The following is an 18,217-nucleotide window of genomic DNA, read 5'->3' as shown; positions in this document are numbered from 1 at the left end:
ATTCCTTATCTTATCTCTCTCCTGAGGAAGGAATTTGAAGTCCTTATTCAAACAGTAAATGAATCAACGGTGGGGTCAAGTATCACTATTATACATGTCATCAGAGATTATTATTATTATTAATATTATTATTATTATTATTATTATTATTATTATTATTATTATTATTCATATAATGTCAAAAGGACTTGACTGCATGCTAATCTTCCGAAGACTTTATAAAGCTTAATTGACAAATTCAAGTATGATGACCAAAAAAATTTACAAATTCACGTATTATGACCTAAAAAAAATTACAAATTCACGTATTATGACCAAAAAATTACAAATTCACGTATTATGACCCAAAAATTACAAATTCACGTATTATGACCTAAAAAGTATACAAATTCACGTATTATGACCAAAAAAATTACAAATCCACGTATAATGATCTAAAAAAGTATACAAAATCACGTATTGTGACCAAAAAAATACAAATTCAAGTAATATGACAAAAAAATTACAAATTCACGTATTATGACAAAAGATTTACAGATTCACGTATTATGACCAAAAAAATTTACAAATTCGCGTATTATGACCCAAAAAAATTTACAAATTCACTTCTTATGACCAAAAAAATTTACAAATTCACTTATGACCAAAAAATTACAAATTCACGTATTATGACCAAAATTAAATACCGTAATTCTTCAAGGAACTGACTTAAAAAACCACCAGCGTCTCCACCAAAATCAACTGCTTCGAAAACCCAGGAATTCTGGTTTTCAGTGACTGCGTTCTTCGAAGTGATCTCAGCTGCCGCTTTCAATTGTCCTGCGCCTGCTGTTAAACCTTTTAACCAATTTCCAAATCATTGTTCCGTGACCCCTTTAAGCCCTGAGTTGGCGTTTCCATCGCTCAAGGATATGCTCAAGAAAGCTTTGCTTTACTTTTTTACGTGTATTTATATATTTATTTATTTGTCTATTCGTCTGTCTATTTATTTATCTATTTATTCATTCATTATTGCTATTGTCTCTTTCTGCTTCTTACATTTTTCATACACAAGGATTTTACGGCGATGGGATATATTCAGAGCAAGTTTATGAAGGTTTGGACAGAAATAATGATGATAAAAAATGCAATAAAACGTTGATTGCAATTCGCTAGGCAACATTTGTAGCTTTTTCCGATTACCAATAAGAGAATAACAAAAATTTGTCTATTTCCAAATATTCATATTCAAATTATATTACCACCAAATTTAAATCATATTACCACAGCAAAAAGCTTCTCAATGGAATGTATATAGAATTTATATAGGTTGCAATACTCCTTATAATCTGGCTAATTGCTGATATAGGCTATTTTATACGAAAAGGGTTGTCGCCAGATATTAATCAGTGTTTGTTAAAAAAAAACAGAAATTGTATCTAAATTATGTGGTTTTTATAAATAACTCTGATTTTGAATCCAATATCTATTTTGTAAATTTTACCCAGCCTGTCATAGTGTGTTAGCACTATAAAATAAACATACTAGGCTTTTATCTATATGGTGAAATATGAATTGCTTTATAGTGTGTTAGCACTGTCAAATAAACATACTAGCCTTTTATCTATATGGTGAAATTTTAATTGCTTTGGAGTGTGTCAGCACTATAAAATAAACATACTATCCTTTTATCTATATGATGAAATTTGAATTGCTTTATAGTGTGTCAGCACTATAAAATAAACATATTAGCCTTTCATCTATATGGTGAATTTGAATTGCTTTATAGTGTGTCAGCATTATAAAATAAACACACTAGCCTTTTATCCATATGGTGAAATTTGAATTGCTTTATAGTGTGTCAACACTATAAAATAAACATTTTAGCCTTTTATCATTATGGTGAAATATGAATTGCTTCATAGTGTGTCAGCACTATCAAATAAACATACAAACTTTTTATCTACGTGGTGAAATATGAATTGCTCTATAGTGTGTCAGCACTATAAAATAACATACTAGCCTTTTATCTATGTTGTGAAATATGAATTGTTTTATAGTGTGCCAGCACTATATAAAAATCACATTCTAGCCTTTTATCTATATGGTGAAATATGAATTGCTTTATAGTGTCTCAGCACTATAGAATAAACATACTAGCCTTTTATCCATACAGCTAAATTTGAATCTCTTTGAACATTAGTTGTTCATAGAAAAATGGTTTTAAATCCAGAACGTTGTATTTCACTGAAATTTGTGATATATTCTGTTAAAACAACGTTCCAGATTATTTTCACGCTTGAATAAGAACTGTATTTAATTTTTCTGCCATTTGAACTTTATTCCCTTAATTTCTACGCCCGCGCTGTTTTTCGGTTTTATTTTTATTTTATTTTTGTTTTTCATTTTTTGCCTGCCGCGGTTTTATCTGTTGTTTTTTTATATTTTAATGTACTGCAATTCTATATATGTTTAGGTATATACTGTATATTTGTGTGTATAATATATATATATATATATATATATATATATATATATATATATATATATATATATATATATATATATATATATATATATATATTATATGTATATATATTTATACATATAAATATATATATATATATATATATATATATATATATTTATTTATTTATTTATTTATTTATTTATTTATATATGTAAATATATATATGTATTTATATTTATATATATACGTACGATTTTTATTATTATTATTGTAAAACTGCTTTTATGTATCTCTCTGCCTTCACAATTATTAATTCTTCTTCCCTTCATCTAACCCTCGTCTCTCTCTCTCTCTCTCTCTCTCTCTCTCTCTCTCTCTCTCTCTCTCTCTCTCTCCCCTGTTTCCCATCATCATTAACAAATATATTCCCCTCTCTGCATTCCAGATGAACCAGAATGGTGCAATGCCACGTGGGACCAAATTCTCTGCTGGCCGCCCACGCCGCCCAATACCAACGTCTTGTTGCCATGCCCGCCCATCAAGGGCGTCGATCCATTACGTGAGTGATTGGTTCCTCCTTTCCCTTAGAATTTCGTTTTTATTGTGTTTGTTTATTGTCTGTTTTCGTTATTGTTGTTGGTGCATTTTTCTTATTTTTTTAATCCTTCTGGAATTCTGTTGACTGATTTTAGAGATTTCGATTTTATATATATATATATATATATATATATTTATATATATATATATATATATATATTTTATATATATATATATATATATATATATATATATATATATATTTTCCGCAATTTGACACATATTACGTTTTGAGTTTTTGCATTACTTTCATTACAATTTCCCTTTCTATCCTGTTATTTCATGTTATATTTATTTTATTTCCCATCGCTTCCGTTATATGTATGACAAACAATTACGATTGTTTATGCTCTGACATGCTCTCGATAACACACACATGCAAATTTGTTTTTCATTGTATACCAAGCAGTTTTAAGTCTCAAACGATATACGTTTTTGTCAAATTTTGACGCTAATTAATGATGATTATCCTTCCAAAATTTAGGATAATCCAATCAATTTCAAGCCTCATTATTGTGCGAGGAATAATTATAATTTCTCGCATAATTTTCTATTCTTATCATTTTTATGCGTATATTTGTTTTCCGATATATTTTTAATATTTATTGTTTTACTTAAGCATTAATATTTTCCCTGCCTGTCATCCAACCCATCCAACCAGTATTAACACCATTTGGCCGTTATCGTATCCAACCAGTATTAACACCATTTGACCGTTATCGTATCCAACCAGTATTAACACCATTTGACCGTTATCGTATCCAACCAGTATTAACACCACATGACCGTTATCGTATCCAACCAGCATTAACACCATTTTGGCCGTTATCGTATCCAACCAGTATTAACACCATTTGACCGTTATCGTATCCAGCCAGTATTAACACCATGTGACCGTTATCGTATCCAACCGGTATTAACACCATTTGACCGTTATCGTATCCGACCGGTATTAACACCATTTGACCGTTATCGTATCCAACCGGTATTAACACCATTTGGCCGTTATCGTATCCAACCAGTACTAACACCATTTGACCGTTATCGTATCCAACCAGTATTAACACCATTTGACCGTTATCGATCCAACCAGTATTAACACCATTTGACCGTTATCGTATCTAACCAGTATTAACACCATTTGACCGTTATCGTATCCAACCAGGATTAACACCATTTGACCATCGCCAACCAGTATTAACACCATCTGACCGTTATCGATCCAACCGGTATTAACATCATTTGACCGTTATCGTATCCAACCAGTATTAACACCATCTGACCGTTATCGTATCCAACCGGTATTAACACCATTTGACCGTTATCGTATCCAACCAGTATTAACACCATTTGACCGTTATCGTATCCAACCAGTATTAACGCCACATGACCGTTATCGTATCCAACCAGTATTAACACCACATGACCGTTATCGTATCCAACCAGCATTAACACCATTTTGGCCGTTATCGTATCCAACCAGTATTAACACCATTCGACCGTTATCGTATCCAGCCAGTATTAACACCATGTGGCCGTTATCGTATCCAACCGGTATTAACACCATTTGACCGTTATCGTATCCGACCGGTATTAACACCATTTGACCGTTATCGTATCCAACCGGTATTAACACCATTTGGCCGTTATCGTATCCAACCAGTACTAACACCATTTGACCGTTATCGTATCCAACCAGTATTAACACCATTTGACCGTTATCGTATCCAACCAGTATTAACACCATTTGACCGTTATCGTATCTAACCAGTATTAACACCATTTGACCGTTATCGTATCCAACCAGTATTAACACCATTTGACCGTTATCGTATCCAACCAGTATTAACACTATCTGACCGTTATCGTATCCAACCGGTATTAACATCATTTGACCGTTATCGTATCCGACCGGTATTAACACCATTTGACCGTTATCGTATCCAACCAGTATTAACACCATTTGACCGTTATCGCCTTCCCATCATTATCACAACTTGCCATGAACGAAACTCATCATAACCTCTTTTCCCTCGAGCGTCATTATACTTTGGCAACCATCATCATTTCTCTGATACCTTTCAAGTCTTGGCGTCCATTATTTTGAAAACATTTCCAGTCTTTATCCTCTAGAGGTTGGTCCTTTTATTTCCTCCCATTAACGACTTGAGTTATTGTTTCAATAACTATCATAGTAAATAACTGGGTTGCTAGTCGGAACAGGCATTTAGTTTATTGACTGAATTGTTATTGGATACTTTCAAATCACTTATATGACTGTTGAAATTACTATTTCAATTTATGTTGTAAATGTCTTAACGGAATTGCTACTCAAATTGCTTGCAAGATTATTTTTGCCAGAGAAACTTATCATGTTGGGATAAATTCCTGGCGTGAATTTCTTAATGGAGTAACTCTTTCCATTCCTGATGGCACCATTGTTGGAGTCACCATTGAGTTGCATGATTCTCATGAGAATAACTATTCCAATGATTACTGTGATGTTCTTGTTGGAATAGATATTTCAATTGTTGACGAGACTGTTGTCAAAACAACTGCTCTAATTGCTGACAAGATTATTGTTATAATGTTGTAAGGTTAATTTTAAATACTGACATGATATTAACATTAATATTAATACGTCATTAATATTAATAACGTATTTATGTCTCAATAACCATTTACATAATAGGCGAAGCGTTTATTAGTATAAATCCTCAGAGTTCATATGATTTCCAAATATGTGAATGAGTCACTGTTTTGTAAATAGTTGCTCATTATTGACTCGACTAGCAATTGAATATACATTGTAATGACAGACTATAATCACAGTATACATTCAATTACTAAAGTGAATTCCCGAAATAATAGCTCAAGTTAATACACTGAAATTGCTTTTATAATAGCCATTAAATACCCATACGTGAAATTTGTGGTGTATTACGCAAAAATAATGAAATGAGTGTTCACTAAATTGGCTCTTCAAAGTAATTACAAGTTGCCATTTCCAGCTATCGCAAATCTCATTACCTGGCATGAGTCTCTGGTCATAATGTAGGCTATGGAATCCATAGCAAGGCTAAATGAGCCTGTTTCAGAGCCGAAAGAAGGTGCTATGTAAAGGTACGCTATTTCAAAAAGTATCATTCGATCTAAAATAGAAAATTACTCTTTCTTTCATGAGACGATTTTACATAAATTATTATTATTATTATTATTATTATTATTATTATTATTATTATTATTATTATTATTATTATTATTATTATTATTATTATTATATTACTGGGTTGCTTTCAAACCTCTTCTTCTGTTTAATTCAGATTTTAATGTATTGCCGTTTTGTCAAGGTCATGTTTTCACCAGAGCAGAGTCTGAAAGGTCCAGTCTTTAACACTGGCATTGGAGAACGGAGGAAAAATATGTAGGGAAAACCTGAAGCCTATTTTAGCAATTTGAATTCAATTCCGTCGCCCCCACTGGAATTGCTATTGCTTAAGTCATTACATATAATAAAAAGCTAATAACGGTACTAATGAAAACAAAAGTTAATAAAAAGTGAGAAACCACTGCATAAACTTTTAATTAAGAAATATTAAAGTTGATATAAAAAGAGCCAAGATTACGGCGATGTGAATGCACTAAGTTCTTTTGCCTTGAAGCAAAGTGTCTCGAGTTGATTAACCGAAGTAAAAATTGCAGAATTTAAAAGCACTAGCGGACGTGGAGGGCTGTCAGGCTCCCTCAAGCAATTTGTCTGCGAGAGGTCTTTACAGCCGAGGAAAGTGGTTCTCTTGTGACCCGGCGAAGTGTCCTATTCGCGTCCAGTGCCAGCTTCATGACTTGTCTAGATCACGGTAAGTGCCGTGGGAATGGCACCCTGCCCTTGCCGAGCTAGGAAAAGGTCACCGGACGCTGCATTTTTCGTCAAGGGGAAATAATATGTCTTAGGTGGCTGAAGTATTTTTCCTTGATAACTGGGATGACGCAAAGTGGTGGTGTTTTGTTTCTCTAGGAAATTGTTGGTTGGTTATTCGGGATTTTCAGTGAGCTTCGTCAGTAAATTCGGGAATGACAGTTTTCAACATTGTTCATTACTGATCTCTAATTTTTTTATTTAATATTAAAGCGACCTGTTCATATCACAGATCTTTGGTTTATCCCAGTTTTTTTATAGCTTCTGGATATAGATGTTGAATCTGTTCCAATGCCTACATTTTTCATTCCTTTGTGCTAACCCTTGCTACTGATAGTGTGCTGTGGATATGTTTGTAGTTTGATGAGTTTTGTTGATGGGTGTGCATCTTGTGTGAAGCTATGTGTGTGTGTGTGTGTGTGAACGCCTGAGTGTGTATGATTATATATATATATATATATATGTGTGTGTGTGTGTGTGTGTATACACAAACACACACACACACGTTATATATATATATATGTGTGTATATATATATATATATATATACATATATGTTTAATGTTTATATTATATATATATATATATATATATATATATATATATATATATACAGTATATATGTATATATAAAAGAGAAATTTAGCGTAAACTAGATTGCAAGATAATATTGATGGAAAGAGAGAGAGAGAGAGAGAGAGAGAGAGAGAGAGAGAGAGAGAGAGAGAGAGAGAGAGAGAGAGAGAGAGAGAGAATTTAGCGTAAACTAGATTGCAAGATAATGTTGACGGAGAGAGAAAGAGAGAGAGAGAATTTAGCGTAAACTAGATTGCAAGATAATGTTGACGGAAAGAGAGAGAGAGAGAGAGAGAGAGAGAGAGAGAGAGAGAGAGAGAGAGAGAGAGAGAGAACTTAGCGTAAACTAGATTGCAAGATAATATTGACGGAAAGAGAGAGAGAGAGACAGACAGACAGAGTTTAGCGTAACCCATATTTCACTATAATATTAATATTATAAAATGACAGAAAGAACGGCTCTCCGTCCCATCAACCCTTTTCAGCCAGAAACGACAAATCCTGCCTATATAGGGATCCTTAAGGAAGTGTCATCAGAAAGGAAATAGGATCTCTATCAGGAGGCCTATGTCAGCAGGGAACTTTTTCACGATTATAGTCTCTGATGCTGAGTCGAGTTTTAGAATACGGGATTACGTGATCGTTCGAAGGCACGTTATTGTTCAAAGGTACGTTATTGCTGAAAGATACGTTATTGTTCGAAGGTACGTTATTTGCTGAAAGATACGTTATTGTTCGAAGGTACGTTATTTGCTGAAAGATACGTTATTGTTCGAAGGTACGTTATTTGCTGAAAGATACGTTATTGTTCGAAGGTACGTTATTTGCTGAAAGATACGTTATTGTTCGAAGGTACGTTATTTGCTGAAAGATACGTTATTGTTCGAAGGTACGTTATTTGCTGAAAGATACGTTATTGTTCGAAGGTACGTTATTGCTGAAAGATACGTTATTGTTCGAAGGTACGTTAAACTTCAAACGTACGTTATTGTTCAAAAGTACGCCATCGTTCAGACGTACGTTATCGGCCAAGCGTACGTTATTGTTCATACGTACAATATCGTTAAAACGTACGTTATCGGTCTAATAATGCACGTTATCGCTTAAACGTACGTTATCGTTCAAAGGTACGTTATTGTTCAAAGGTACGTCATCGTTCAAACGTACGTTATATACACACACACACACACACACACACAACGTATATATATATATATATATATATATATATATATATATATATATATATATATATATATATATATATATATATATATATATATATATATATATATATACAGTATATTATATATATATATATATATACATACATACATACATACATATACACACGCAAATATTAAGCCATAAATATCGTCTATTATCTCTCTTGATAGCAGGATGGTGAAAGTCACTGTCCGTCGCTGTTTCTAAACCGGGCCAAAGTTCGAATCCTGTCCCGGGGCAGAACAACTTATCAGTTAAAATTCCATTTTGTGCTTAAATTATTTCCAGGGTATATTCAGTTCTGTATTAAGCGATATTTCTGCCTTGATATTAGTGAATATAAAAGAGATTCACGCTCTCTCTCTCTCTCTCTCTCTCTCTCTCTCTCTCTCTCTCTCTCTCTCTCTATATATATATATATATATATATATATATATATATATATATATATATATATATATATATATATATATATATATATATATGTACTCACTCACAAATTGTGTCGTGTGTTCATATCACTAAGTAAAAATAAATATCGGTGCCTAAAGCATTCCTCTCAATAAGTAGAGAAAGGGAGATTTTTTTTAAATCTAGGATAATCGTATAGACATAACTCCAATGTCATTAGTTTAATGGCATCGGGAATTTCTTGCCCGCCCTCCCCCAGTATGCGTAGTTTTGACCTCTTTACAACATTAATCCGTTTGAAATGAGGACCCTCTTACCAGGCGAGCCTTTCATTGCAATTCAACGAGGCACCGTCTCACAGCCATTCATTGCATCCGTCCCATCAAAAGGAAATGAAGGGAAAGGTGGGGAAATGAACATGGAAAGACATTTTATCGGAAGTGAGCATCGTTCTCGAGTGGTATGGCGATTAGAGTGGACTCTCTCTCTTTTTTTTTTTTACTCTCTCTCTCAATTGATCAGGAGTTAAACTCCCCCTCTCTGTCTCTCTATTAGTGGGAGATCAGAAGATAAACTTTCTCTACCCTTTCTCTTTTCACTTTTCCCTCCGGGTGCTGCCAGATTTATCGACTGGCATTTGTTTGATCCAAAGCTTTTTAGAACTCCTTTGGCTTAACTCTGTCCTTTTTCCATTTGATTTAAGGACATCTCTCCTCACTAACATGGCGTCCCTTTCTGACTTTCCAGGGGACATTTTCCCATTTACATTCACCTTTCCAGGACATTCACCTTTGCCTCCATGGAAAACCAGTTTTCCGTAAAGGTCTTTCTCACTGAGGGCACTAACCTTCTGCCGGGAGAACGTGCAAGTTAAAAACCCCATTAATTCACTTGATATATGCATTCTCGAAATGACCTATTTTTTTTCTCTCTCTCTCTCTGTCCAGCAGAGGTTAATCGCCTCATCAAAATCCAAGGCTTTAAAAACTTCATCAGCAGTTCATCAGCTCCTAGGGATTTATTGTTAGGCTGGAGAGCTTAATTCGGCTGCCATTTCAAACTGATGTAACCCCAGCAGTTCAAATTCTGTAACATGTGATCGTTCATAGTTGCGGATCTTGTGATTGATTTTTTGTTGTTTTTTTTTGTCATGAGCAAAGTTTTCTCACTTCTCTTCTTTAGCTGGTCTTTGATGCACCCCATTCCTTTATCAAGGATTCCTCCACCCATTCTCTCTTGGTCTTCCATTCCCATTCCTGGTCTTCGATTCCCATTCCTTTATCATGGATTCCTCCACCCCCTCCCATTCTCTCTTGGTCTTCCATTCCCATTCCTGGTCTTCGATTCCCATTCCTTTATCATGGATTCCTCCACCCCCTCCCATTCTCTCTTGGTCTTCCATTCCCATTCCTGGTCTTCGATTCCCATTCCTTTATCATGGATTCCTCCACCCCCCCATTCTCTCTTGGTCTTCCATTCCCATTCCTGGTCTTCGATTCCCATTCCTTTATCATGGATTCCTCCACCCCTCACATTCTCTCTTGGTCTTCCATTCCCATTCCTGGTCTTCGATTCCCATTCCTTTATCATGGATTCCTCCACCCCCTCCCATTCTCTCTTGGTCTTCCATTCCCATTCCTGGTCTTCGATTCCCATTCCTTTATCTTGGATTCCTCCACCCCCTCACATTCTCTCTTGGTCTTCAATATATATATATATATATATATATATATATATATATATATATATATATATATATATATATACCTTCATCTCTTCTCATGGCAATGCGGCACCATTTCACTGGTCGATGATTCTTTCTTATTCTTTCATTACTCCATGCACCAACTTCAGTGTTTTCCCTTTTCTTTTGCAAATTCTCCTTCTCTCGTATATCCGTCCAATTTTGGTGTTACAGCCTTTATTATTTGTATTTATTCTCTTCTTGCATAGGATACCAGATATATTTTTACAGAGAGCCTGTTATTACTTGCGTTATTCCTGTATCGCCATTTCTATTTATCTTGTCGATATGAATGAATATTCTTTTATACATTATTCATCAGCAATGCAAAATTCAGCATAGACAGGGGTATTCCATGATGCACCAGTAATAATTTACCGCGCCTTTTATAGACGTCTAGTTTTCTGCAATCTGTAGACTTCTTCGGATCTATGAATATTCGACAGCAACCGATTTTGGTCATTTTCTCTACTACTGAGAACGGAATATTTAAGGGACGTATCCAAACCAGTCCTTCTTTAACTTGCTGTTAAGGAACGTGATGCCCACTTGACCAGCGGGCAACATACGCAACTTTAATATAAGTGCCTTTTTACAAAAGTTCTTCTCGCCATCTTGACTTGCTTCGAAATTTTCATCGCCTCCACGCCTTCCTGGTCTCTCTCTCTCTCTCTCTCTCTCTCTCTCTCTCTCTCTCTCTCTCTCTCTCTCTCTCTCTCTCTCTTCTTCTTCTTCTTCTTCTTCTTCTTCTTCTTCTTCTTCTGTTTATTTTTGAGTTGCCTGAAAATCCAAATTCCAGTACACGACTTCTGTTAATTCGGAGATGGCGGTCTAATCTACATAAGCTCTATATTTCTGCCTTGATATTAGTGAATATAAAAGAGATTCACGCTCTCTCTCTCTCTCTCTCTCTCTCTCTCTCTCTCTCTCTCTCTCCTTCTTCTTCTTCTTCTTTTTTTTGAGCTTCCAGTACACGACTTCTGTTAATTCGGAGAAGGCGATCTAATCTACATAAGCAAATTAGGAGTGCACGAGGAAATTAATCGACCACTTGTTGAAAGAATTCTGGGTATTTCTCAACCGAGAAATCTGAGTTATTGCTTATTTGCACTGAGTTAATACGAGCAAAGGTACCCTTGACGGTATTCAAATTTTCAGTTTCATTTACGTACGCAGTCGGTAGATGATTAGGTCATGAGCCGATAATGGGTTGCTGTGTTCAGTGTTATTTTATACATGTTGATAATTATTTCCCAAGAAATGTGTTTCTGCTTAATATCATCGTTATAGGCTAAAGGATAATATAAAAGAAAAGTAACAAATAGGGTGTGTGTGTATATATATATATATATATATATATATATATATATATATATATATATATATATATATATATATATATATATACATATATACACCTATTTGTTACTTTTGTTTTATATTATCCTTTAGTCTATAATGATATATATATATATATATATATATATATATATATATATATATATATATATATATATATATATATATATATATATAAAGCACAGTATTAAATGAGTACATCAATAGTCAACTTTACAAGAAGTTAAAAGATTAATGTTAGCAATCAGTGATAAAAAAAATTCTTATCGGGGAATTTTAATCATTAACTTATGACCTTTGATGAACTGAGATTAAAGCTTGGTAATTTCTTCCAACTTTTTCCTTCTTCATTAAGCATCACAAGACCCCACCACTTCAGTAAACTCACGTTTATCCCCATCCATAACAGCAATCTTTCCCATACCTTTACGCCTCATTTGTACAGTGTCTCGACCTTTCAATACATGCATTTATCATCCACATTATCCTTTGTTTTCTTGACGTTTCCTCACCATTAGAAAAAGACGTCAGGATTCTGTTAACTGTTCTCATTTATCCCTCATCAAATATTATTTAGCCTTGACCAAATTACATCATTCTCTGGTTTCCTCAGCTGACGCTTGAAATCTGAAGGCGGCGGAACCGAAATTATGTCCTAAGTTTCCGAATAACTATTTGATCCATAACACTTCTTTTTCAGATAAACCAGCTTATAGCGTCATTAATCTCAACTCTCTCTCTCTCTCTCTCTCTCTCTCTCTCTCTCTCTCTCTCTCTCTCTCTCTCTCTCAAAGGCACGTTCCATTGGGCGTTTAGGAAAAGATTTAACATATATATTTTGGGATATTCTCCCTCCACAATATCTCAAATAAACGCTCCCTCGCCATGCTGAAAGGAAAGACTAGTTAGTTTTCTGTAAAAGAAAACTGTTGTGCCGGCTTTGTCTGTCCGTCCGCACTTTATTCTGTCCGCACTTTTTCTGTCCGCCGTCAGATCTTAAAAACTAACGAGGCTAGAGGGCTGCAAATTGGTATGTTGATCATCCATCTTCCAATCATCAAACATAACAAATTGTGGCCCTCTATCCTCAGTAGTTTTTATTTTAACTAAGGTTAAAGTTAGCCATAATCGTGCATCTGGCAACGATATAGGATAGGTCACCACCGGGCCGTGGTTAATGTTTCATATCGGGCATCTGGCAAGATATAGAGTAGGTCACCACCGGGCCGTGGTTAAAGTTTCATGGGCCGCGGCTCATACAGCATTATACCGAGACCACCGAAAGATAGATCTGTTTTCGTTGGCCTTGGTTGTACGCTGTACAGAAAGCTCGACTGCGCCGAAGAAACTTCGGCGCACTTTTTTTTTTTTTTATGCCTCAGTTCCATGTCCATTAAAGTTTTCTGCAATATCGAGGCAAAATTTGTTGTTCCCAGTAAGTGCCCGATAAAGGAAAAATAAGAATGCAAAGTGTTTTAGAAGAGTTTTCCATTAAGTACAGTGTTAGATCGAGAGGAAATTGAGCTCAGAAACATACCGGTAACGAAGAAGGGTCTGAGGCTACAGACGGGTCAGAGCTCTAATTGCAATAGTTTCCCCTTTACCATTTGACTTCCTGTCAGATATCTCAATGTGTGGAAGATGAATGCACTGTGACATTTTAATTGCACACGCCCACACATACACGCACACCCCATATATATATATATATATATATATATATATATATATATATATATATATATATATATATATATATATATATATATATATATATATATATATATATATATATATATATATATATATATATATATATTTGTTTGTATATATATATATATATATATATATATATATATATATATATATATATATATATATATATATATATTGGGGTGTGTGTACTTGTTGGTGTGTGAAACAAAAATATCACAGGGCATTCGTCTCCCACGCACTGAGATATCTAACAAGAAAACCAAAAAGTATCATTTCAAATATTCATGTTAAAAAAACGATCCGTAACATTACTCTCCCAAAATCCTTCCCACACACAAACCACACTCCACTTTCTCCAACGCTCCACCATTTCGAATACTCAAACACCTTCCGAAATTCGACTCCATTTAATATCCCCTTCGGGTTTTCTTCCTTCAGAAATGGCTCACCGTCGCTGTGGCCCCAACGGGATTTGGCTGGGCCAAACCTCTGTCGGCGGGGCCTTGGAAGATCCTGACAACAGAGGCTGGACTAATTACACGATGTGCTTTGTCCCCGAAGTGAAGGAATTCCTGGACAAACTGCATTCCAGTTCGGAGGAGGATGCGAAGGTGAGTCGTTCAGGAATGGTGGTGTCATTCAGGAATGATGTCATTCAGAAATGATTTCCCAGTTTAGAATTTATTGTACATTTTACCTGGGTGTGTTCGGAAGAAGACGCGAAGGTGATTCATTCAGAAATGATGTCATTCATAAATTGTCATTCATAAACGATTTCCCAATTTAGAATTTATGATTATGCATTTTACCTGGGTGTGTTCAGAGGAAGACGCGAAGGTGATTCATTCAGGAATGATGTCATTCGTGAATGACGTCATTCAGAAATGATGTCAGTCATAAATGACGTCATTCATAAATGATTTCCCAGTTTGGAATTTATTGTACATTTTACCTGAGTGTGTTTTGGTCTTTTTTGCGCTTTGCATAATCCACAATACACTAAAATATGTTCTGAACACGCGTCCGCAAATTATCGCATCCATATCACAAACATGTTTGAAACAAATCGGCGACTTCAAGTGGATAATCGTTTGTATCAGTGTTTAGGCCTAATAAAAATGTCGTTGATTGTGTTTTCGATAAGTTACCGACATGTGTTCATATGTCTTTAAAAAAATTTTGGCGAGGGGTGGGCTATGTGTCGAAAAGGTGACAGATGTTTTTCACGCGTCAACGAAATTAGACGGAATGTACGTGTTCACCCTGGCCTGCCTGTTTGTCCGTCCGTCCCTTCAATATCTGTCAAAATAGTCGTTATAATTTATGTTAAGGGAGTTTAATTGCCTATTTAGGAAAAGGGATAGGTCCGGCATAGTACGCGGATCCACATTTTATTTCTTTTACGTGGGTTGAGGTATGCCATTCCAAGTTCTTTAATAAGTTAGTGAATGAAAATCCCAATGGGAAACAGATCCCAGAATGATAAAAGGAAGAGAGATGTCAGATTAATGGTCTTAAGTAAATTGTGTGACAAGTCTGCTAAACCTTATTGTGAACGAACGGTCTGCCTGAAGTAAATGAGTACAGACAGAAAACGAACGAATTCTCTCGAAGCATTTTCGGGTTTCACAGAACACGAATATCCCACTGTTTCGGTACGGGAAGAATTTGCATTTTATTTGGGACTTTGCGGAAGGCTACTGCAAGAACGACGGCGGAATAAACCAGGTGCAGGTTTATGAAAACGATTCCGTGATGAAGTCTATTGTAAAAGACTCTACTGCAGACAGTCAAACTGTGGAATAAGCAGAGATGATTTTCTTAATGCAAGCATAGACTCACGAGGAAAGCGAGTCTGCAGTTGCAAGCACAGAAATGCAAAAGAAAGGAACAGCAGGCAGGTTATCAGACTTATTGTAGATAGACATTTTAACAATAATCAAATACCTTTAGCTAAGTTTTGACGCACCCGAATATAACACTGCTGCCGCCCACTTCCCAACCACGAAACAATTGTTCCCACGGGGCTGTCAAACACAAAGTTCCGAGACCAGGGGTGGAGAGGGGATGGCGGAATTTTTAGGCAGAATCTGTTCGTAGCTCGACATTTTTAGGCTTGCCAGTTGAAAGCCGAATGAAATACTTTTAGGTTTAGTTCACTGCAGTCCGTTCAGATATTGTTCGAAAGTCAGTTTCGTGGACAGACCTTTCTGTCATCGTTTACCAAGAATTGCTGACCAGTTTAGTGGATAGTTCAAGGTTACCTGTAATGGGTGATATATATATATATATATATATATATATATATATATATATATATATATATATATATATATATATATATATATATATGTATATATGTGTGTGTGTGTGTGTGTGTGTGTGTGTGTGTGTGTGTGTGTGTGTTCGTGAGTAGGGAGAGGGCGTACGGATCAATTTCTTATTATGAAACATTTATCCAAGAATTTCGTAAGCAACGGGAAAAAGCTATATATGGCATGCGTGGACATAAAGGAGTGAAAAAGATCTTGCGACAGAATTAATAGCCAGACAGAGTGAGCTGTGTCGAGAATACATGACATAGAATATAAATCATTAAAAACAATTGAGAGTTTTTGACAAGAAAGTGAAGTTTGCGTTAGTAGTTGGACGCTGGTGAGTGACTGGTTTGGTATGAAAAGGAGTCTAAGACAAAGATGTGTTGTGTCTCCCTGGCAGTTAAGTGAAGATTCAGAAAAAGAAAATGGGTAAGAAAATGGATAAGAAAATTTGAGACACTGAAGAAAAACTACACAAAATTTGTAAGAGTTTGAAAGCTTTTGCAAGAGAAGAGAATTGAGAGTAGATGCGAGCGACAGCAAGTTTATGTGGATAACTGGAGACCAGGAACAGTGAGCAATGAATTCAAATATGGATTGTTGAGGAATTGAAGATGCTGAATTGTTTTAGTATTTAAGGTTGTATGTAACTGATGGCAGTAGAATGAGAAAAGAGGCGATTCACAGAAAGGCAGCGAGATTTATGCAAATGACTGGTAAGAGCCTTGAATTGCTTAGAGAAACCAATGGGTGCCTATATGAAGGTACTGATGAGCCAACTCTCCTTTACAGAACTGAAATGTGAAATGTGAAGCAGTTAAGGTATGAATGTGGCTGCAGCACTTGTTATTCTCTTCATGGTGTTTCACGTTTGTAGTTAGTTCTATCGGTACTTTTATTTATATAAATGCCAGATTCTCAAAGCGTTAAAAATAAATATTAATTTTGCTTTTATTGCTGTCGGACGCTTCCACAATGCTATTTAATTTCACGGTACCTGCTTGACACTCCGGAAATAACAGCCGCCCCGGTTTTAGTTAAAGCAAAGGTCGTTTGTTTAGAGTTATGCATTTTAATTCCGGCTAGTAGGGTTTCTCGTGCTGGAATTGGTAACGATGCGTTTTTCATTCTCCCATCAGGATTCCCTTAATGAAAGCGGTAGTGATTCTCATTTTTGAACTTATTTGAACTGTGTCATTTTGTTCTTGAAATCGGTGGGTTTTTTTTTTTTTTTCGTATCAAACGCGAGAGTCTTTATCATTCTGTTTATAATAATAGTAAACAACTGTCTTTGTCATTTTAATACTGGAACCAGTAGGCATTGCCATATGTGAATTAGTACTGGTAGTCTTATTAATTTATCACTGGAACCCCGTCGGTTTATCCATCATCTTTAAGCTGGAGGTTGTAGACTTTATCATTTTGAAACTGGACCCAAAAGGCTCTAACTTTTAAAAATTAGATGCATTAGGTTTCATCTTGTGATGCTTGAACCAGTAGTGATTCTCTTTTTAATCTTAAAGTTGGTATTTTTCTCTTCTTATTAAGGTCAGAGAATTTTGCCGAGAATCAACGAATTTCTGGGGACAGCCCCAGTAATAAATAGGAAGGTCGTTTCATCAGTTAAAGGCAATCTGTTTATATCTTCAACGTTAAAAGATCTTTTTTAAAAACAAGAATATACCAGTTCAAACCCCCGCGAGATTAAGTGTATGCGATTTAGAGTGTCATCCCCTTGCAAATGGGGCCTAAATTTGGCCCCTAAATTTGGCCATTTTCCGATTGAACACGTGGAAAACAAAACAATACCAGTTAGCATAGGTTTACGGAATGGAATGGAATGTAGAATTTAGGCCAAAGGCCATGCACTGGGAACTTTGAGGTCATTCAGAGCTGAAAAGGGG

At 35.3% G+C, this 18,217-nt stretch overlaps 1 protein-coding gene across 3 annotated transcripts in view; it reads left to right on the top strand.

Moving 5' to 3' along the window:
* Nucleotides 1–18,217, top strand: part of LOC136826117 (PDF receptor-like) — a 154,796-nt gene that overhangs the window by 90,526 nt on the left and 46,053 nt on the right. For all 3 annotated transcript variants that reach the window (XM_067083101.1, XM_067083100.1, XM_067083099.1), the window contains exons 3-4: nucleotides 2,895–3,008; nucleotides 14,434–14,606. In XM_067083101.1, coding sequence (XP_066939202.1) covers nucleotides 2,895–3,008; nucleotides 14,434–14,606 — 287 coding nt within the window. The remainder of the gene's footprint in view (nucleotides 1–2,894; nucleotides 3,009–14,433; nucleotides 14,607–18,217) is intronic.

Source organism: Macrobrachium rosenbergii, chromosome 40 (assembly GCF_040412425.1).
Source record: "Macrobrachium rosenbergii isolate ZJJX-2024 chromosome 40, ASM4041242v1, whole genome shotgun sequence".
Lineage (NCBI taxonomy): Eukaryota > Metazoa > Arthropoda > Malacostraca > Decapoda > Palaemonidae > Macrobrachium > Macrobrachium rosenbergii.
Note: the sequence above shows the minus strand (reverse complement) of the source record. Positions and strands in the feature narration are given on the sequence as shown.